Source organism: Pelophylax lessonae (assembly GCF_965119305.1).
Source record: "Pelophylax lessonae genome assembly, chromosome: 8".
NCBI lineage: Eukaryota > Metazoa > Chordata > Amphibia > Anura > Ranidae > Pelophylax > Pelophylax lessonae.
Genome location: NC_138775.1, coordinates 19,756,552 through 19,780,706, shown reverse-complemented (window position 1 = coordinate 19,780,706; position 24,155 = coordinate 19,756,552). Strand labels below are relative to the sequence as shown.

At 47.9% G+C, this 24,155-nt stretch overlaps 1 protein-coding gene across 1 annotated transcript in view; it reads left to right on the top strand.

Moving 5' to 3' along the window:
* The first annotated feature begins 6,892 nt into the window (after positions 1 to 6,892).
* Positions 6,893 to 24,155, top strand: part of CCDC174 (coiled-coil domain containing 174) — a 35,189-nt gene continuing 17,926 nt past the window's right edge. Inside the window, exons 1-5 of the mRNA XM_082266386.1 lie at positions 6,893 to 7,029; positions 10,008 to 10,112; positions 12,501 to 12,601; positions 16,271 to 16,329; positions 23,218 to 23,386. Coding sequence (XP_082122512.1) covers positions 6,988 to 7,029; positions 10,008 to 10,112; positions 12,501 to 12,601; positions 16,271 to 16,329; positions 23,218 to 23,386 — 476 coding nt within the window. The 5' untranslated portion in view covers positions 6,893 to 6,987. The remainder of the gene's footprint in view (positions 7,030 to 10,007; positions 10,113 to 12,500; positions 12,602 to 16,270; positions 16,330 to 23,217; positions 23,387 to 24,155) is intronic.

Sequence of the window (24,155 nt, the reverse complement as noted above, 5' to 3'; positions counted from 1 at the left end):
AATATGCACTCCTGACCCCTGTACTCTGTACAATATGCACTCCTGACCCCTGTACTCTGTACAATATGCACTCCTGACCCCTGTACTCTGTACAATATGCACTCCTGACCCCTGTACTCTGTACAATATGCACTCCTGACCCCTGTACTCTGTACAATATGCACTCCTGACCCATGTACTCTGTACAATATGCACTCCTGACCCCTGTAGTCTGTATAATATGCACTCCTGACCCATGTACTCTGTACAATATGCACTCCGGACCCCTGTACTCTGTACAATATGCACTCCTGACCCATGTAGTCTGTACAATATGCACTCCTGACCCCTGTACTCTGTACAATATGCACTCCTGACCCCTGTACTCTGTACACTATGCACTCCTGACCCCTGTACTCTGTACAATATGCACTCCTGACCCCTGTACTCTGTACAATATGCACTCCTGACCCCTGTACTCTGTACAATATGCACTCCTGACCCCTGTACTCTGTACAATATGCACTCCTGACCCATGTACTCTGTACAATATGCACTCCTGACCCCTGTAGTCTGTATAATATGCACTCCTGACCCATGTACTCTGTACAATATGCACTCCGGACCCCTGTACTCTGTACAATATGCACTCCTGACCCATGTAGTCTGTACAATATGCACTCCTGACCCCTGTACTCTGTACAATATGCACTCCTGACCCCTGTACTCTGTACACTATGCACTCCTGACCCCTGTACTCTGTACAATATGCACTCCTGACCCCTGTACTCTGTACAATATGCACTCCTGACCCCTGTACTCTGTACAATATGCACTCCTGACCCCTGTAGTCTGTATAATATGCACTCCGGACCCCTGTACTCTGTACAATATGCACTCCTGACCCCTGTACTCTGTACAATATGCACTCCTGACCCCTGTAGTCTGTACAATATGCACTCCTGACCCCTGTACTCTGTACAATATGCACTCCTGACCCCTGTAGTCTGTATAATATGCACTCCGAACCCCTGTACTCTGTACAATATGCACTCCTGACCCCTGTACTCTGTACAATATGCACTCCTGACCCCTGTAGTCTGTATAATATGCACTCCTGACCCCTGTACTCTGTACAATATGCACTCCTGACCCATGTACTCTGTACAATATGCACTCCGGACCCCTGTACTCTGTTCAATATGCACTCCTGACCCCTGTACTCTGTACAATATGCACTCCTGACCCCTGTACAATATGCACTCCTGACCCCTGTAGTCTGTATAATATGCACTCCGGACCCCTGTACTCTGTACAATATGCACTCCTGGCCTCTGCACTCTGTACAATATGCACTCCTGACCCATGTAGTCTGTACAATATGCACTCCTGACCCATGTAGTCTGTAAAATATGCACTCCGGACCCCTGTACTCTGTACAATATGCACTCCTGACCCCTGTACTCTGTACAATATGCACTCCTGACCCCTGTACTCTGTACAATATGCACTCTTGACCCCTGTACTCTGTACAATATGCACTCTTGACCCCTGTACTCTGTACAATATGCACTCCTGACCCCTGTACTCTGTACAATATGCACTCCTGACCCCTGTACAATATGCACTCCTGACCCCTGTAGTCTGTATAATATGCACTCCGGACCCCTGTACTCTGTACAATATGCACTCCTGGCCTCTGCACTCTGTACAATATGCACTCCTGACCCATGTAGTCTGTAAAATATGCACTCCGGACCCCTGTACTCTGTACAATATGCACTCCTGACCCCTGTACTCTGTACAATATGCACTCCTGACCCCTGTACTCTGTACAATATGCACTCCTGACCCCTGTAGTCTGTATAATATGCACTCCGGACCCCTGTACTCTGTACAATATGCACTCCTGACCCATGTACTCTGTACAATATGCACTCCTGACCCATGTAGTCTGTACAATATGCACTCTTGACCCCTGTACTCTGTACAATATGCACTCCTGACCCCTGTACTCTGTACAATATGCACTCCTGACCCCTGTACTCTGTACAATATGCACTCCTGACCCCTGTAGTCTGTATAATATGCACTCCGGACCCCTGTACTCTGTACAATATGCACTCCTGACCCATGTACTCTGTACAATATGCACTCCTGACCCATGTAGTCTGTACAATATGCACTCCGGACCCCTGTACTCTGTTCAATATGCACTCCTGACCCCCTGTACTCTGTACAATATGCACTCCTGACCCCTGTACTCTGTACAATATGCACTCCTGACCCCTGTACTCTGTACAATATGCACTCCTGACCCATGTACTCTGTACAATATGCACTCCTGACCCATGTAGTCTGTACAATATGCACTCCGGACCCCTGTACTCTGTACAATATGCACTCCTGACCCCTGTACTCTGTACAATATGCACTCCTGACCCCTGTACTCTGTACAATATGCACTCCTGACCCCTGTACTCTGTACAATATGCACTCCTGACCCCTGTACTCTGTACAATATGCACTCCTGACCCCTGTACTCTGTACAATATGCACTCCTGACCCCTGTAGTCTGTATAATATGCACTCCTGACCCATGTACTCTGTACAATATGCACTCCTGACCCCTGTACTCTGTACAATATGCACTCCTGGCCTCTGCACTCTGTACAATATGCACTCCTGACCCCTGTAGTCTGTATAATATGCACTCCTGACCCATGTACTCTGTACAATATGCACTCCGGACCCCTGTACTCTGTACAATATGCACTCCTGACCCATGTAGTCTGTACAATATGCACTCCTGACCCATGTACTCTGTACAATATGCACTCCTGACCCATGCAGTCTGTACAATATGCACTCCTGACCCCTGTACTCTGTACAATATGCACTCCTGACCCCTGTACTCTGTACAATATGCACTCCTGACCCCTGTACTCTGTACAATATGCACTCCTGGCCTCTGCACTCTGTACAATATGCACTCCTGACCCCTGTACTCTGTACAATATGCACTCCTGACCCCTGTAGTCTGTACAATATGCACTCCTGACCCCTGTACTCTGCACAATATGCACTCCTGACCCCTGCACTCTGCACAATATGCACTCCTGACCCCTGTACTCTGTACAATATGCACTCCTGACCCCTGCACTCTGTACAATATGCACTCCTGACCCCTGTACTCTGTACAATATGCACTCCTGGCCTCTGCACTCTGTACAATATGCACTCCTGACCCCTGCACTCTGTACAATATGCACTCCTGACCCCTGTACTCTGTACAATATGCACTCCTGACCCCTGCACTCTGTACAATATGCACTCCTGACCCCTGCACTCGGTACAATATGCACTCCTGACCCCTGTACTCTGTACAATATGCACTCCTGACCCCTGTACTCTGTACAATATGCACTCCTGACCCCTGTAGTCTGTACAATATGCACTCCTGACCCCTGTACTCTGTACAATATGCACTCCTGACCCCTGTACTCTGTACAATATGCACTCCTGACCCCTGCACTCTGTACAATATGCACTCCTGACCCCTGCACTCGGTACAATATGCACTCCTGACCCCTGTACTCTGTACAATATGCACTCCTGACCCCTGTACTCTGTACAATATGCACTCCTGACCCCTGTAGTCTGTACAATATGCACTCCTGACCCCTGTACTCTGTACAATATGCACTCCTGACCCCTGCACTCTGTACAATATGCACTCCTGACCCCTGTACTCTGTACAATATGCACTCCTGGCCTCTGCACTCTGTACAATATGCACTCCTGACCACTGCACTCTGTACAATATGCACTCCTGACCCCTGTACTCTGTACAATATGCACTCCTGACCCCTGTACTCTGTACAATATGCACTCCTGTCCTCTGCACTCTGTACAATATGCACTCCTGACCCCTGTACTCTGTACAATATGCACTCCTGACCCCTGTACTCTGTACAATATGCACTCCTGACCCCTGTACTCTGTACAATATGCACTCCTGACCCCTGTACTCTGTACAATATGCACTCCTGACCCCTGTACAATATGCACTCCTGACCCCTGTAGTCTGTATAATATGCACTCCGGACCCCTGTACTCTGTACAATATGCACTCCTGGCCTCTGCACTCTGTACAATATGCACTCCTGACCCATGTACTCTGTACAATATGCACTCCTGACCCCTGTACTCTGTACAATATGCACTCCTGACCCCTGTACTCTGTACAATATGCACTCCTGACCCCTGTACTCTGTACAATATGCACTCCTGACCCCTGTACTCTGTACAATATGCACTCCTGACCTCTGTACTCTTTACAATTTGCACTCCTGACCCCTGTACTCTGTACAATATGCACTCCTGACCCCTGTACTCTGTACAATATGCACTCCTGACCTCTGTACTCTTTACAATTTGCACTCCTGACCCCTGTACTCTGTACAATATGCACTCCTGACCCCTGTACTCTGTACAATATGCACTCCTGGCCTCTGCACTCTGTGCAGTATGCCCCCCTGACCCCTTTGCAATACCAACTTCTGACCCCTGCACCCTTGTGCAATCTGTTCTCCTGACCCCTGCACTCTGTGTGATATTCACTCCTGACCCCTATGCTCTCTGTGTCACAGATGCTGACTGCTGTGAAGAAGGAGCGCGGCTGCCTGCCCCTCGGCAGCACGTGCGCTCTGAAACGCGTTGCATCCCCAGTGACATCATCCACACACGACTGCTGACCAAGCCTCGTTTTTATCTGACGCACTCCGAGCCTCACTTTCGTTCCTGCTCCGCCGTCATTGCCGGCTACGGCGAAGAGGAGTCTAGTACCCGCAGGATGGCAGCACAGATTGGATGACTTTTATCCCTCATCTCCCCATCTTGGAATCTCCAGGAGGGTGCCTGAAACATACCTGCTTACCTATAGATGTGAGTGCATACTGTATTGAATAAAACGTGTTTTAAAGTCTACATTTGGAGGCGCCTCTGTTCTTTTCTTGTCTAGTTTGTTGGAATCCTTGGCTAATTGGTTCTAGATGGCTGCCCTAGATGGACTTCCTCATTATTTAAGACTTTATATGGACCTTGCCTTACTGTGTGGCTCATGCGCCTGATACATGTTTTATTTCTCTGTGTCCCATATTCCTGAGCCCTGAACTTTGTGCATTGCGCTCTCTTAATCCCCTTAATCTTAAGTTTTTCTGATACAGGGATGGAGACGTTAAGCATTACCTGCTTGTGCCTCATTTAAAGTCCCAAACAGCCTATATTGTTCATACCCCAGTTACACACTGCCCCTCCCAACATGGCTGCCCTAGTTACACACTGCCCCTCCCAACATGGCTACCCCAGTTACACACTGCCCCTCCCAACATAGCTACCCTAGTTACACACTGCCCCTCCCAACATGGCTACCCTAGTTACACACTGCCCCTCCCAACATGGCTACCCTAGTTACACACTGCCCCTCCCAACATGGTTGCCCTAGTTACACACTGCCCCTCCCAACATGGCTGCCCTAGTTACACACTGCCCCTCCCAACATGGCTACCCTAGTTACACACTGCCCCTCCCAACATGGCTACCCTAGTTACACACTGCCCCTCCCAACATGGCTACCCTAGTTACACACTGCCCCTCCCAACATGGTTGCCCTAGTTACACACTGCCCCTCCCAACATGGCTACCCTAGTTACACACTGCCCCTCCCAACATGGTTGCCCTAGTTACACACTGCCCCTACCAACATGGCTGCCCTAGTTACACACTGCCCCTCCCAACATGGCTGCCCTAGTTACACACTGCCCCTCCCAACATAGCTACCCTAGTTACAGACTGCCCCTCCCAACATAACTACCTTAGTTACACACTGCCCCTCCCAACATGGCTGCCCTAGTTACACACTGCCCCTCCCAACATGGCTGCCCTAGTTACACACTGCCCCTCCCAACATGGCTACCCTAGTTACAGACTGCCCCTCCCAACATAACTACCTTAGTTACACACTGCCCCTCCCAACATGGCTACCCTAGTTACACACTGCCCCTCCCAACATGGCTACCCTAGTTACACACTGCCCCTCCCAACATGGCTACCCTAGTTACACACTGCCCCTCCCAACATGGCTGCCCTAGTTACACACTGCCCCTCCCAACATGGCTGCCCTAGTTACACACTGCCTCTCCCAACATGGCTGCCCTAATTACACACTGCCTCTCCCAACATGGCTGCCCTAGTTACACACTGCCCCTCCCAACATAGCTACCCTAGTTACACACTGCCCCTCCCAACATGGCTACCCTAGTTACACATTGGCCCTCCCAACATGGCTGCCCTAGTTGCACACTGCCCCTCCCAACATGGCTGCCCTAGTTACACACTGCCCCTCCCAACATGGCTGCCCTAATTACACACTGCCTCTCCCAACATGGCTGCCCTAGTTACACACTGCCCCTCCCAACATAGCTACCCTAGTTACACACTGCCCCTCCCAACATGGCTGCCCTAGTTGCACACTGCCCCTCCCAAAATGACTGCCCTAATTACACACTGCCTCTCCCAACATGGCTGCCCTAATTACACACTGCCCCTCCCAACATGGCTGCCCTAATTACACACTGCCTCTCCCAACATGGCTGCCCTAGTTACACACTGCCCCTCCCAACATGGCTGCCCTAATTATACACTGCCTCTCCTAACATAGCACCCTTTCTTACACACGTCCCTCCACAGCATGTCTCCCCGTTTCCATTCACAACATGGCGCCTGAATTGTTACCTTTCCAACAGCGTTAGCTGTGGTTTTTTACGCCCTCCTCAAGATGGCGCTGAGTTCTTTGCCCTCCACAAAATGGCCGCCACGGCCTCCCGTTTCCATGACCTTCTCAAAATGGCGCCCTATGTGTCGCTGGAATTGAGGAACGGAAGTGCTGCCCGGAGATAATGAAGATGGCGGAGTGAGAGGATGTTGTGACTACACTGGCCGTATAATATGGATAAGAAGAAGAAGGTGTTGGAGGTGACGGCGGCCTCGGTGAGTGACACACACCGCTCAGTCACACGGGCTCTCTCCGCACATGCTGGGACTTGTAGTCCGCCAAGGCTTAGGGCTCTCTGACAGTCTTCTGATAATAATGTCCGAGGAAATATCTGAGCCTAGAAAGGGAGCTCCCTATTCAGAAGAAATGTGAGGTATCCCATAGCAACCAACGAGAAGCCAGCCTCTCCTGATGTGCTGACCTACAGCAACCAATCCGAGCACAGAATCTCTTAGTGTGGTAACCCATAACCAATGGGAACTCCCCTAGTGTGGTAACACATAGCAACCAATTGGAACTCAGCTTCTCCTGCTGTGGTACCATGTAACCAATCCTCTCATAGTGTACTAACCCATAGCGGCCAATCAGAACACAGCTTCTGGTGTGTTAACCCATAGCAGCGAATCAGATCCCAGCCTCCCCTGGTGTGGGTTGTGATTGGTTGCTATGGGTGACTCTACATTTTGCAGAAGCTTTATTTATAAAGGTGTTATGACAACAAATTATTGAAGGAAATGTTGGCCTGTGAGCGGGATTTATTCTCTGTTTATTGTATATAATTAGAGCCATTCAGTGTTCATTGCCCGAGTCATATCTGTCCCAGCCAATAAGGGAGCCAACAGGTCACCCCCCCCCACCCCCAAGGGCTTTTTTATTTTTTTAACATTCTGCTTTTTACAAGGGTGGGGGGTCCCAGACATAATAAAATGTGACTAAAGGCAAACTCCCCCCCCCCCTTCTTGTTTTATTGGATTAGAACACCTGTCTGGTGTTTACTGCCGTCTGTGCCCACCCCCCCCCCCCCCTGGGAGGGAGATTCATCCTCTTTACTTCTCCTGTTTACCATTATGATTGAAAGAAAATCCCAAATTTTGGGTTGTCACCAGAACAGGAATAGAGGGGAAATCTTCCAATGGGGACACTAGTTCAGAGATTCCCTCTCACTTCCTGTTTTGGCTTTGGGACAGGAAGTGAAGGGAAATCTCCCCAATGGGGACACAGATGGCAAATAACCCTCCCTTACTTTATCCACAAAGAGTAAGGGAGGGTCTCCCAGTGGGACAAGAGCCCCCTCCCGCCGCCTTCCGCGACTTTGCTCAGGGCTCCCATCCTACCGGGAGACCCGAGCACCCAGTCGGCACGTCCATGACGTCACTTCCGGGTTACTGTGCTGCAAAAGGCGGCAGATTTAAAAAACCAGCTGTATGCAAAAACGTAGTTTTCGGCGTTTTGAATACAGGGAAGTGTAGTGGAGGGGTTTGGGGTCTTTTAGACCCTCGATCCCTCCATAAAGTGTACCTATTGGTGTCACAAGGGATGTATACATTACTTGTGACAGCAATAAAAGTGATCAGATTTTTTTTTTTTTAAAAAAACCTGTAATAAAGTAGAAAAAAATAATAAAATAAAACATTTTTAGCTGCCCCCGTCACCGTTAGCTCGCGCACGAAAGAAAACGTATACGCAAGTCGAGCCGCTAATGAAAACGCTGTTCAAACCACACATGTGAGGTATCGCCGCGATCGCCAGAGCGTGGGCAATAATTAAAAAAAAAGAACTACACTCTAACTCTAAACTGGTAACCGTTAAATAAATTTAATGCGTCGCCTATTGAGATCTCTATTGACCGTAGTTTGTCGCCATTCCACAGGTGTGCGCAATTTTAAACCGTAACATGTTGGGTATCTATTTACTCGGCGTGACATCATCTTTCACAATATATAAAAAATGGGCTAACTTTACTGTTTAGTATTTTTTAAATGCAGTGAAATGTGATTTTTCGTAATTTTTCCAAAAAAAATGGCGTTTTAAAGACCGCTGCGCAAATACCGCGTGACAAAAAATTTTGCAATGACCGACATTTTATTCTCCAGAGTCTTTGCTAAAAAAAATATATATATATAATGTTTGGGGGTTCTAAGTAGTTTTCTAGGAAAAAAAAATGATTTTAACTTGTGAACAAAAAGTGTCAGAAATAGGGCTGGGGCTTAAGTGGGTTAACAGACAATTGCGCGGTCGTGCGACACTGTACCCAAATAAAATTGAAGTCCTTTTTTTTTTTTTTTCCCTTAAACAGAGCTTTCTTTTGGTGGTATTCGACCACCTGTGCAATTTATATTTTTTTGCGCTATAAACAAAAAAAGAGCGACCGTTCTGAAAAAAAATACAATATTTTTACATGCTTTTATATAACACCCCCCCCCCCCCCCCAAAAAAAAAAAAAATGCAAAAATCTAAATTATTTGTCAAGTATTCATACCTTTGTCACACTTTATAGAGGAGATCTGATCTTCAACCAAGACCAGGCGTTTGGCAGAAAAGTACTGCAAGTCGTAGTCCCTCACTTAGGCCTGATGCATATGGGCACACGATGCCATACAACATCAATTACAGTCACACTTAGTAAGGGCTCCAGGAGCCTCTTGGGGCAAAAAAAAAAAACCAGGAGCAGAATGGATCTACAAAGCAGCCGTTTGGCCGAGTTTTCATACCTTTGTCAAGCTGCAAGCCACAATCCCTTACTTAGGCCTGATGCACATGGGCTAAACAAGGTCATACAATGCCAATTGCAGTCACATTTTTGCAGCCAGGAGACACCGCTGTGCTGCTTGTGTAAATGCATGCAAACCGCTTGACACACACAAACCACATCCAGGGATCTACCCCATGCATGCATTTCTGCAAGCACCCGCAATGAACTAACATGCAGCCATTCATTGCTATGGACTGCTGTGTCTCAACGTATGTGGAAATGAGCCTACAATTTCCCATGTGTGCCCCCTCGGTTTTTGGTGGGCAGAGCCACTCTCTCTGGTACTGTGCTGTTAGATTCTTAGAAATAAAGTTACCAGGTAACCAATTCTTTTTTTTTTCTAGCAACAAATCAGATCTTTTTTATTTTCTTTTTCTAACTTATTAGAGTACGGTTGATATTCTGCACCTCTTTTCTTACATCGTCTGTATTTCTTTGCAGCTGGTCGATCTTAAAGCCGAACTTTTCCGCAAACAAGAAGAATTCAAGCGCGATAGATTTTCCAAGACTGCTGATGGGCCCTCAAAGCCAAAAGCGATCCCCAAGGTAGGTAGTGCAATATAAATATTTATATTTTTTTTTTCTTCCAATGTGTGAACATGATGAGCATTAGAGATGGGTTTAGGCGTGTTTGGGATCCTAGTCCCAACCCACCTGCCCCGATCCCAGCTAGTCCCAACCCACCTGCCTGATCCCAGCTAGTCCCAACCCACCTGCCCGATCCCAGCTAGTCCCAACCCACCTGCCCGATCCCAGCTAGTCCCAACCCACCTGCCCGATCCCAGCTAGTCCCAACCCACCTGCCCGATCCCAGCTAGTCCCAACCCACCTGCCCGATCCCAGCTAGTCCCAACCCACCTGCCCGATCCCAGCTAGTCCCAACCCACCTGCCCGATCCCAGCTAGTCCCAACCCACCTGCCCGATCCCAGCTAGTCCCAACCCACCTGCCCGATCCCAGCTAGTCCCAACCCACCTGCCCGATCCCAGCTAGTCCCAACCCACCTGCCCGATCCCAGCTAGTCCCAACCCACCTGCCCGATCCCAGCTAGTCCCAACCCACCTGCCCGATCCCAGCTAGTCCCAACCCACCTGCCCGATCCCAGCTAGTCCCAACCCACCTGCCCGATCCCAGCTAGTCCCAACCCACCTGCCCGATCCCAGCTAGTCCCAACCCACCTGCCCGATCCCAGCTAGTCCCAACCCACCTGCCCGATCCCAGCTAGTCCCAACCCACCTGCCCGATCCCAGCTAGTCCCAACCCACCTGCCCGATCCCAGCTAGTCCCAACCCACCTGCCCGATCCCAGCTAGTCCCAACCCACCTGCCCGATCCCGGCTAGTCCCAACCCACCTGCCCGATCCCGGCTAGTCCCAACCCACCTGCCCGATCCCGGCTAGTCCCAACCCACCTGCCCGATCCCGGCTAGTCCCAACCCACCTGCCCCATCCCACCTAGTCCCAACCCACCTGCCCCATCCCACCTAGTCCCAACCCACCTGCCCCATCCCACCTAGTCCCAACCCACCTGCCCCATCCCACCTAGTCCCAACCCACCTGCCCCATCCCGGCTAGTCCCAACCCACCTGCCCGATCCCAGCTAGTCCCAACCCACCTGCCCGATCCCAGCTAGTCCCAACCCACCTGCCCGATCCCAGCTAGTCCCAACCCACCTGCCCGATCCCAGCTAGTCCCAACCCACCTGCCCGATCCCAGCTAGTCCCTACCCACCAGCCAGATCCCAGCTAGTCCCAACCCACCTGCCCGATCCCAGCTAGTCCCAACCCACCTGCCCGATCCCAGCTAGTCCCAACCCACCTGCCCGATCCCAGCTAGTCCCAACCCACCTGCCCGATCCCAGCTAGTCCCAACCCACCTGCCCGATCCCAGCTAGTCCCAACCCACCTGCCCGATCCCAGCTAGTCCCAACCCACCTGCCCGATCCCACCTAGTCCCAACCCACCTGCCCCAACCCACCTAGTCCCAACCCACCTGCCCGATCCCACCAGGAGACCGACACTGCACACCGCTAATCCCAGGCAGTGAGACATTTCCCAGTCCGCAGCTGTGCAGACCAGGAAATGTCTCTCTGTCTGTGATTAGTGGTGTGTAGTGTCGGCTTCCTGGTGGGATCGGGCAGGCAGGTGGGTTTGCACTAGGATCCCGAACACGCCTGAGCCCATCTCTAATGAGCATCATCATCACTGCTGTGGACATAGAGTGCACATGTCTATATGTAGCCTAGCTACTAAGGGTCCATTCACACAAGCGATTAAACACACTCTGATCTCCAGTGGCTAGAATCTGCAGATTGTGTTGCGGCCGGAATGGACAGGTGGGCTCAAATAGCTGCTCAGCCGCTGAGCCACTACAGTGCAATGACAGACTGTGGGCAGCTGCAGCTACACGTAAATGTTAACACTTCCAGCGACTGCCCGCGGTGATCATGGCTGGATGCACATAAAATATTCGCACAGCCAGCAATCCTTGCATGTAATCTCTGGCTGTGCGAACAGTCATGAATAGCTGCAGCCACTGACAGCCTGTATGGGCTCAGCGGCTGAGCAGTGATTTGCACACACCTGATCATTCCAGCTGCAGGAATCCATAGCTTCTTGCTGCAGGATATCGCAGCGTGTGAAATCTCCCAGTGTAAATGGACCCTAACTGTCATTTTAGGGTCTGCTGCTACTGACACCCTGTCATTGCATTGTGTGGGCTCAGTGTCCGCAGCTATTTGCACACACTTGTCCATTCCAGCTGCAGGAAATGGCTCGTGAATGGACCCTAACCGTCATTTTGCAGCAGTTAGAATAAAAGCAACAAAGCCGAAAGAAACTGTTTGAATTGATTCCACCAATTGCAGTTTTTAGCAGAATACTTTTTCACATCATTTTATCTTTTTTTTTTTTTTTTTTTTTTTTTTTGCCTTTCCAGAAGCCTACTATCTGGAATAAGCAGAATGTCGGGGTCACAGCCCGAGCAGAGAAAGATGCCGAGCAGAAAGCTGAAGAGGACAACACACTTGACAAATCCAGGTCAGTCATTGGGATGATTCTTGTTTGTACAAAAGTGCACCTGGAGATATTGATATATGGTTAAGATTTTGGGCACCAGTGGTTAGCATTGCCCCTGCTCCTTAAAGTGGAACTTCACTCTCTCAATCAGCATTAACTCTTTTTAATCCTTATGCTGCAAGCATTGGTAAATAGATAGGAAGGTATATTTTATATATTTTTTTTTTATATATTTCTTCCATTACTTCCTGGTTTCTTGTCTAGGCAGATGATGCCCTACATCCCAAGAGTCTTCAGGAGGGGGGGAGGGGCTTTTTCAGCTAAGCACAGCCTCCTACCTGCATGACTGAGCTAAGGGCGGATAAATTCCAGGAAGTAAATGCTACATGAATCATCAGCCTTTACTCAAGGTGGTAGCGGCCAGAAATGCTAGGGGCTTGTGGGTGTTTTTCAAGAGACATGGTTGGATGGTGGGAGTTTTCTTTGAATATTAAAAACGAATTAAATAGCGTTTTTTGGTTTGTAGTGCTCAGATGTAGTGTATTTCCACTTTAAAGAGCAGAGTTCCACCCAAAAGGACTCCTGACCCCCCTGACATTTGGCATGTCATTTTTTTTTTGTTGGGGGGGGTACCTAGTTTTGACAGGTACCCGCTCCCACTTCCACTCGGGCCGCCTAGGCGAATGCGCCGCCATTCAGGCCGCACAGCGCGACTCGCGCATGCGCAGTGCCCACCCGGCTGTGAAGCCGCAAGCTGTCACAGCTGGGTGCCCACACACTAGTGATCCCGGCCATGGGGAGAGGAAAAGGGGAGAGAACCGAGGCTTCGGGCAGCCGCATTGCTGGATCGTGGGACAGGTATGTGTTTATTGAAAGTCAGCAGCTACACTTTTTGTAGACTGCTGACTTTTAATAAACACAAAAACGGCTGGAACTTAATGTGTCTGCCTACCTTGAAGTCCCATTATGTTAAAGAAAAATATACTAGTATATTTCCATGCGCCACTGTGTGATTTCTGATTATAAATAAATAGATAGATGTGAGGTAGCAGTTGCTGTAGAAAATAATGAGATAATTTTAAGCAATTGGTCTAACAGACCAAATACAGCGCTTGCTGTAAACACTAGTATTAAATCTAAAACCTCAATTCTGGTGAATAAAGTGCAATAGTGTTGAATTAAAGTTATAAATCACACAAATATTGATATAAATAGAATATAAATATATAAAAAAAACTCTGTAAATAATCAATTTCCTGTGAATAAAAAAGTGCATCAATCTTGAAAAGATTATAATGAATAAATAGTCATTTCAAAATGTATATTTATATTCTATTTATATCAATATTTGTGTGATTTATAACTTTAATTCAACACTATTGCACTTTACTCACCAGAATTGATCTTTTAACTTTAATACTAGTGTTTACAGCAAGCGCTGTATTTGGTCTGTTAGACCAATTGCTTAAAAAAAGTCCCATTAGGGTCTGTAAGGGAGACTAAAAGGCTCGTACCATAAACTTTTCAGTGTTCTCTCAAAGCAGCCTTTGTGGCTTTGCGATTGGCACTTCTGCCTTGCAGCACTGGGATCCTTGGTTCAGATCTTGGCCAGGAAGCTATCTGAATGGATTTAGCATATTCTCCCTGTGATTGTGTGAGTTTTCTCTGGGAGCCGTTGGCGCGATTATTCGCAAATGGAAGAAATACAAAATCGCCATCAATTGCCCTCGGTCTGGGGCTCAATGCAAGATTTCGCCTCATGGGGTAAGGATGATCATAAAAAAAGTGAGGGATCAGCGCAGAACTACACGGGAGGAGCTTGTGAATGATTTTAACCACTTTACCACCGGAGGATTTTGCTGTCTTACGTCCAGGCCACTTTTTGCGATTCGGGACTGTGCGACTTTAACTGACAATTGCGCGGGCATGCAACGCCGCACCCAAACGAAATTTACGTCCTTTTTTTCCCACAAACAGAGCTTTCTGTTGGTGGTATTTGATCACCTGTGTGATTTTTACTTTTTGCGCTATAAACAAAAAAAGAGCGACAATTTTGAAAAAATAACAATATTTTTCACATTTTTTTATATATGAAAAATGTAAAAATCTAGATTTTTTTATCATTTTAGGCCAATTTGTTTTCTGCTACATATTTTTGGTAAAAAAAAATCACAATAAGCGTATTTTGATTGGTTTGCGCAAAAGTTATTGCGTTTACTAAGGGAAAGATTTATGTCATTTTTGGTGTTTTTTTTTTTTTTTTTTTTTAACGAGTAATGGCGGCGATCTGTGATTTTTTTTTTTTTTTTTTTTTTTTTTGCGGGACTGCGACATTGTGGCGGACAGATCGGACCCTTGACTGACATTTTTGACACTTTTGGGGGCACCAGTGACATTACTGCAGTAATCAGTGCTATATATATGCACTGTTACTGTAAAAATGACACTGGCAGGGAAGGGGTTAATTTTATTGGAGAGGGAGGGGTTAATGTATGCCTGGTGCTTACTAACATGTGTGGGGGGAGGGGACTGTGTGACACAGGGACAGATCGCAGGTTCAGCTATGCTGAGCCCTGCAATCTGTCCCTGCCTGTCACTTAGGAGATCCGCCCGCTTTGTTTACACAAGCGGGCGGATCTCCACACTCGATTCCCCGACGATCGGGGAAGAGCAGCGGCGATCGCTGCCGCTCCTCCCCTGGCCCGACTCCCGCTGTGACTGAATACAGCGGCAGCGAGCCTCCGGCGCCGCGCGCGCACCACCGAGAAAGGGGAGTGTCTGGCGACGTAGGTCTACGTCGCCAGACGATAACGAGCCGCTTTGCCGCAGTAGAGCTCTAGTGAGCAGCGGTGAAGTGGTTAAGGCAGTTAGGACCACAGTCACCAAACAAACCATTGGTAACACAATGCGCCACCATGGATTGAAATCCCGCAAGTTTCCCCTCCTCAAGAATGCACATGTACAGGTCTGTCTGAAGTTTGGAAATAAACACCTAAATTATTCAGAGAAGGATTGGGAGAAAGTGCTGTGATAAGAGGAGACCAAAATTGAGCTCTTTGGCATTAACTCGACTTTCCGTGTGTGGAGGAAGAAAAATGCTGACTATGATTTGTATGATGTGTTTTTTTTTTTTTTTTTTTCTGAATTTTTAATTTATTTATTTATTTATTTCAGGTACTTATATAGCGCTGTCAATTTACGCAGCGCTTTACATATACATTGCACATTCACATCAGTCCCTGCCCTCAAGGAGCTTACAATCTAAGGTCCCTGACTCACATACATACACAGTAGGGCCAATTTTTTTTTATACAGGATCCAATTAACCTCCCAGCATGTCTTTGGAGTGTGGGAAGAAACCGGATTACCCGGAGGAAACCCCACTTGCTGCTAGGTGAAAGTGCTAACCACTACACCACTGTGCTGGTTGATATTCAGTCTCTATCATTTAAAATACACCTATGATAAAAATAATAGACCCTTAATTTCTTTGTAAGTGGGAAAACTTATAAAATATGCAGGGGAACAAATAATCTTCCACACCGTATGCGGGATAGGGACCTTCGATTATAAGCTCCTGGAAGATAAGTACTTATGTGAATGGTAATGTTCTGCATGAATTGTCGGCGCTATATAAATGCCTGTGATAAAAAAAAAAATAACGTGAGTGGCAATCTCTTATCTTTTTAGGAAGAAGTTGGAGGAGAAAGCACTCCTGTATGAGAAGATGACCAAAGGAGATTTTCCTGGTAAGATTACAAGAAACTGATACAGATTATTGCTTTTGTCATCCGTAGGCGCTCCAGTGCACATTATTATACTGGATTTATATAGCGCCAACAGTTTGCACAGCGCTTTACAATATAAAAGGGAGACAATACTGTTCGAATACAATAAAATACAAGAGGATTAGGCAGGCCCTGCTCAGAAGAGCTTGCAATCAGTCTGCACATTTCGTTGTTTTGTCCCCTTAACCCCTTTTAAAATGTCCTGAACGGACACTGAGCTTAGTGCAGCACTGCCCCCTTAAGGACTGCTGAATTTCCACACTTTCAGATCCCCCCGGGTTACCGTTAGCAATATTGACATTCACAGTCTATCACTTTACTTCTTGGCTCAGTCAATAATTAATCCAGGGGTATGTTGTTTTGTTTTTTTTTTATACATTAGGGATGGGAGAAGGGATTAGTGGGTACTCCAGACTAACTATGCACAAAGTTTGGAGGACATCTATCTGTTGATACAGCCAGGCTGTTGATCCACCTTGCCACTTAGGTGGGTTTTGGATTAAGTCTCTCTTTCCAGAGGACTTGATGAACTAAAGTTATCTTCAGGACACTCTCCTAGCATCCTCCCTCTTGACCACTGACACCCGTTAACTAACTATCCCACTCCGGGGTGGCCCCCCTCAGGTCAGGCCCCTCGACACAATCCCCCGTACCCACAACACTGCTCTCCAGGGTCTCCAGTGTCTCCCCCTCAGTCAGCCCTCCTGGACCTCCGCGTTCAGCTCCATTCCTCTGGCCCTCAGGACGACCTCCTGACGCCACGTGCCACTGCTACAGAGGAGGAGGCAGCCGCCACCCTCCCTCCAGGACTCTGCTCACCACCTAAAGACCCCACAGCACATGTGCTCCTGACTTTTATACAGTATCCCAGGATTGCACCGAGACAACCTGTTTCTACCAATCACCAGGACTGTATCAAAGCCTAAGTATCCATTGGTCAGGCTTCCTCCCACTGTCCAATGCGCCTCCCAATTGGACCAGTGTGAAACACTCTCTAGACTCAACGAATCGCATACTGAGCACACAGAGCAGACCTCACTAACAGATTTTGCTCTCTACTAGACAGAAAGCAATATAGATTTGCTTGCTGCTCCTCTGATAGGCAGACGGAGCCAAAAACTATACTCTCTCACTAGCACCTACCTAGGAGGGTGCTGCATTAGTATCTTTTTTTTTTTTTTTTTTTTCCAGCCAATCATTAGCTAAACAGAGGAAGGATGACCATTCCATGCCACTACGCCCACATCCTATAATTCATGGATTAAACCAAAAACATTTTGTAACAAAGTTACTTTTAAAGACACATGTACAAACAAATTGTGGTAACCCCAATTAAATATGGTAAAAAAAACTTAAATTTTATTATACAAAAGATAAACTGTATTCATTTATTACATAAAGGATTCACATATTTAGTATATTTTAGTTCCTGTTGTTAAATGGATCAATCCACATGAAAGCTCAACGTGTTTCAAAACATTCACTGTTTTGTTTGGGAGCACGTATGACTATGAACAGAATATAGTATTTGGGATTCCTTAAAAATAGCTTGTATTAGGCCATCATCTCTATAATATCATCTGTGTGAACCAACACCTCTACCAGACTGAGGGGAGCATCAGTGAGGACCACAATCTGCCAGGTATTGACACAAGCGATGGCAAAAAACCTGCTAATGGATTCCAATAGTGGATCCTATGGGAAGACAAAGGGCAAAGGAGGAAGCCCCCAATATGCTTAGATGTGCATAGAAAGATGCGTTCAGGCATTACAATGTTAAGCCCAAAATATCTAATTAACAAGCAGATGTGTGTCCAGAGTCCACCAAGGAGGCCACCAAAATAACTGGCCTGGTTGGTGGACTCTGGACACACCTCTCCTTGTTGATGAGATCCTTTGGGCTTCACACTGCAATACCGGAGCGTATCTATCTGCTCGACAGTGGCGGACGGAGTAATAAGGGCGCAGGGGCGCCGCCCCCCATCCATGCGTCCGGCCCCCTAATCTGCATGCAGGGGCGCCGGACGCATGGAGCTTAATGGGTTTTTTTTCTTTTTTTAAATCACCTGATTAGAGCCAGAGGCTGTAATAGGGTGATGCAAAGGGTGGAGCCGGGGCGCAGAGCAGTGCGCCCCGAGCTCACGCATTGTGTGACAATAGCGAATGAAAATTCGCTATTGTCACACCGATCCTCCTCCTGGCCAATCAGGAAGCGCGTCTGATACGCGCTTCCTGATTGGCCGCAAGGCAAACCCCATGCTATTGGCCGAGGAGGAGGCGGGAGTGGGAGGACTCAGACTCGCCGCCGGGACTGAGGAGAAGCCAACGCCGGGATACTGATAAGAAGCCACCACTGCTGCTCTAAGTAAGTAAGGGGGCACGCACGCTGATCTCTGCATTGGGGGCATGTACGCTGGTCACTGCATTGAAGGGGGCATGTACGCTGGTCACTGCATTGAAGGGGGCTTGTACGCTGGTCACTGCATTGAAGGGGGCTTGTACGCTGGTGACTGCATTGAAGGGGGCATGTACGCTGGTCACTGCATTGAAAGGGGGCATGTACGCTGGTCACTGCATTGAAAGGGGGTATGTACGCTGGTCACTGCATTGAAAGGGGGCATGTACGCTGGTCACTGCATTGAAAAGGGGCATGTACGCTGATCACTGCATTGAAAGGGGGCACGCTGGTCACTCTGCATTGGAAGGGGAACACTATACCTTATTTACTGAAGGCCCCTTTCACACTTTTGCGACCTCAAAGTCACGCAATTTTTTACAGCGTTTTTTTACCGCAAAGCAATGCCTATTACATTTTTCTGTTTGCGCCCCCCCCCCCCCCCCCCAAAAAAAAAATTTTGAGCACCAGCCGCCACTGCTGCTCGAATCCATTTTTGGCATCCCTTGTGTCGCTACCTGGTGTGTTTTGTTATCCTCATTGATCCTCCCCTCGGATAATCACCTGTTTGCTAAAGTTGATCTGGGCCCTTTTACAGCAGGGAGAAGTAGGGGTGCACCGATCCGACTTTTTTTTGTCCCGATACCGATGTCTGCCGATACCGAAACCGATCCGGAACTACACACATAAAGCATGCGGCTGCAGTACAGAGCAAAGCTGCTTCTTCATGTGCACGGCTCCTCCATTCACAGACTGAGTCCATCTGATATCACTCCACCTGTGAGCCGGACCTATACAGGAAGTAGCTGCTCCCATCCCATACTATTACTACACCAAGTAAGACGGTGGTCCTCCACTCCGGTCCTCGGGGCCCACTAACAGGCCAGGTTTGCAAGATAACTAAATTACATCACAGGTGATCTCATTTGCTGCTCAGTGATTACAGTATTCTAGCCTGCATCTCCTCAAGGTAATACTTAAAATCTGGCCTGTTAGTGGGCTCCGAGGACCGGAGTTGAGGACCACTGAAGTAAGGGATGGCTGAGCTGGGACTCAGCAAAACCGGATCGGCCCATGGATCGGTTCATTTTACCGATCCCCCGATCCAGCTATTGTGGCAGTATCGGCGTCGATATCCAATCCTAATATCGGATCAGTGCATCCCTAGTGAGAAGGGAAGGATTCTCTATTTGGCTGCCTGCTGGGAGCCCGGGCCCACAGTATCAGTAGGAGCAGATCGAAGAACATCCAAGAATGGTTGTCAGTTTCTTGAAAGCCCGGAATCTTTTCATCCTGGCTTCCAGTTAATTTTTATTTCTGTTGTGCCAAAAGTCTTTAGTCTGGTGACGGTGACGTCTTCCTTTTGGAATCTTCTCCCAGGGGTGGGTAGTCCTCTCATGCAGAGAAAGGTGGTAATGTGATGATCTAAATGCAAGGTGTTGTGGTGGGCCCATGATGTCCTCCACTTCAGTTTGTTTTAGGACATCTAGTGGTGGAAAGCTATTAAATGAGGTGGACAGCTTCAGAGAGGAGGTAAGTATGGCAGCCGGAGTGCCAGAGGTAACTTGTTGAACCCAAAAAAAAAAAAATTGCCTGGAGTTGAGCTTTAAAGTTTCTGTAAGCCCCAAACCCGTCTTTATTAGAGACTACCAAATAAAATTGTCTGTTTGTGTGCTGTTTGGTAGCTGTAAAATCTTTGTAGTAAGTTATGTCGAAAGCCCACCTGGGCTGAAATGCGTCAGCATTCTCTATATTGAGTTTTTTTTTTTTTTTTTACTCCTGATGGATCAATATTAAATTAGATTTTGAGAGCACATTACACTGAGTTGCCAACCTCTTCATTTGAGTACATAAAAAAATGCCTGGTGTTCCTGCCAGTTGTTTTTACCTCCTTAACCCCTTCCTGCTGCCACTTCCTGGCCTTTTAAGAGGATCTAAATGCTGGGAGGCGGAGGCATGCATTGCAATGCCACCTCTGTGATTGGATGTCACAGCAGTCACCTGATCGGAAAGCTCCTGATTGCAAGTATGGATCGGGAGCTTTCCGGTACAAGTTCGTAACTGTGATGGGAGTGTGCTTGCAGCACAGTTAAGTGTTTACTTAGGGATGCATATATGAAGCCACTTGGCATTAAAAGACAAACCACTGAGGGGCTGTGTGTGTGTGTGTGTGTGTGTGTGTGTATATATATATATATATATCTATCCAACAGGAAGAGGTAATTCTCACAGGCTCATCTAGACTCTGCAGTGTTGCCATCGGGGTCACAAATCTCAGGAAGGTGCAGGGACACCCAGCGGCTGGGTCCCTGCTCCTGGGGCATGTCATTGGGGGCTGGCTGTAAGAACACAGAAAAGACAGCCAGCTGCCAGCGGCAGAGAAGAAGATGGCAGCTCGGGACCCAAGCTGTGGCAGTGGGAGCAACAGGTCACAGTAGGACAATGCTGAATTTGCTGGACATGTGAGTATGTTTTATTAAGGAAACCTTACATAACAAGTAAGAGGATGATCAAAAAGCAGACTTTCGCTCTAAACTGAATGTTTAATCCTAATGTTTGAATTCTGTGCATTTGCAAGCTTCCCTCTCATGTATCTATGCACATGAAGGGAGACAGGTAGCATGAAAATCCCAAAACTTCCCTGTATGCACAGGGAAAATATATTGCACAATTGATGGGGCACTTTTCCTCCCACTGGTACCATCAGTGGGGCACCAATTCTCCTATTGGTACCATCAGTGGGGCACCAATTCTCCTATTGGTACCATCAGTGGGGCACCAATTCTCCTATTGGTACCACCAGTGGGGCGCCGTTCCTCCCACTGGTACCACCAGTGGGGCGCCGTTCCTCCCACTGGTACCACCAGTGGGGCGCCGTTCCTCCCACTGGTACCACCAGTGGGGCGGCGTTCCTCCCACTGGTACCACCAGTGGGGCGCCGTTCCTCCCACTGGTACCATCAGTGGGGCGCCGTTCCTCCCACTGGTATCATCAGTGGGGCGCTGTTCCTCAATTAAAAGCAATAATTGGGCATGGTTTACACCAGGGATTTTTTTTGTCAGAATAGGTGCAGGTAATCTTCCCCGGAGCCACCCTTTATCTTCATTGCCTTCCCACCTCTGATCACCGTCTCTTGTCTCCGCCCCCTACAACACCTCACAGTACCGCCCCCTTTAGAGTAGAGAATACAGAACCAAGTATAATTTTGTGGTGTTAAGTAATTTTGTATGACATTTGTTAATGATACAAAGAAATACAGCAAAATGGATCCCCTGCAGCCCACAATAATAGACAGTAGATCCCCTACCAGCAACATAAGACCTCTCCCCACATCAGTAGATCTCCTCCCAGCAATGAAAGACTCCTCCCCTACAACAGTAGACCCCTTACCAGCAATGCTACACCCCCAGCAACAATAGATACCCCAGTTACCAGCATCAATAAACACTCAACAGTACCAGCAACATAAGACTCCTCCCTACAACAGTAGAACCCCCTACCAGCAACAGTAGATCCCCCAGTAGTCTGAATCAATATACCCCTCCTCAACAGTAATCCCCCCCCCCCCCCAGCAACATAAGACTCCTCCCCACAGCAGTAGATTGTCCCCCAGCAATGCTACACCCCCCAACAACAATAGATCTCCATTAGCCAGCATCAATAGACCTTCCAGCCCCCCTTGCCAATGCATAGATTCAACACTATAAGTGCTGGGACTGCGTTACCCCTCGTTCCTGCTGGAAAAAAAAGCCCTGGTTTACATCCACTGGCCCCAGCCTAGCCCCCTAAAGCCTGAAGGATTGTAAACTGGCCCTTTGCTTAGAAAGTCTGGAGAGCCCTGATCTAAAAGAAATTTTTTACTTTTTTGCTACTTGTATTGCTATGTTTTGTCGCTGGATTGTTCCAGATTAATCTTCCTAAGCTGTATATCTCTAGTGATGTAGAAAGGTATTGCGTACACTTTAACGTCCTGGAATTCAGCCAGCCCTAAATTACCAAAATGATTGCAATTCTCTAAAAATGTTGTTTATCTACTTTTCTACTTTTCTCTTCCCACCTCGGAAAGGTTAAATGAGTTGACATTGATAATGGTCTGCTGGTACAGAATCAGCTCAGCATTGTGTATGTAACGCCACGTACAATTGTGACTCATCCAGGTTCAGAGTTGGGCGATTCGCTATCTCTTGGCCTCGCTGTTGCTTCATCTCATTATTGGTAAATTGAGGTGCTCAATGCCGACACAGCTGGTGCTTTTATGTGCGAGACGAGAGCCTCTCATCCGGCGCACTTCATGCGCTCCTTTCAAGTCTCTCTTATGCTGTATTGAAGCGCGGCATCAAAGCCCTGATTTCAGCTCCCATTATTTTTTATTTTCCATGCCAGCTGATGCTGGAACACACTGCTTTAACCATTCCTTTCTCCTGCGTTAATGACACGCCGTCTTTGCCTGTCAGATGAGGAGACGGAGGAGCTGTACCTGGTGGATTTTGCACAGAAGATTATAGAGAAGAAGAGAGAAGTGCAGGCATTGTGTCACAAGGAGCCGAAGACAGACGATGGGGAGGAGGACTTGAGAGCTCCAGATCTGCCAGTCCCGGGTCCTAAAGACCCTGGGGAGGAATGGTGAGTGTATTTCAGAAGTGTTTCATTATATAAGTACATATAAAACCAGTTGATAAAACTGAGGGTTAATCTGCCTTCCCTGGTTTTTTCTTTACCACCTCAACGGGCCAATAAAATGTTTAAATAAAACCTTTGTTCTCATTACATTCCTTATTATAGACTCAGTGACCTCATCACAATTTCTCTGTGCTTCTCTATGCAATGCAGGCAGACCGTGGCTGCTAGGAGGAGCTGGTAGGGGGCTGTACATAGCTTCCTGAAAACATCACAGCACCCTGCCTTGGTACTCCTCTCAAGGGCCCTCAGTCCTGATGCAAGCAGTGGCCTGGCTCTTGAGAGGAGTTATGCAAATTTTAAAATGCCTTGATGGGTGATTGTCAGTCTGGAGGAGTGGGAGCTCCTAGGCAGGCTGTATTTGAATGCAAGTTAGTTCACAATCCAAGGTCTGGCACCTGCTAAATAATGATGGCAGAATTAACGTGGCCTGAGATATCCCAAGCTGCTCTGAAAAAATTCTCCTTAGGGAGGAGAGACGAACAAGAATCCGCAATAAGGTGTACTAGAGCGCTAAAGGGACAGGCTTAAAGCTTGACAGGGTGCAGGCTGCACGAAACATGTTGCTATAGTGACCGGACCAACCCTCCGACGCTCGCCTCCCATCAACCTCGTCCTCCGATTCCAGGCGCGGTGAGTGACGTCATCACGCAGCGCCCCATCTGCTTTCAGCTGTCTGGTGCGTTCCACGTGCCTTTTCCATCTGTCCCGGATA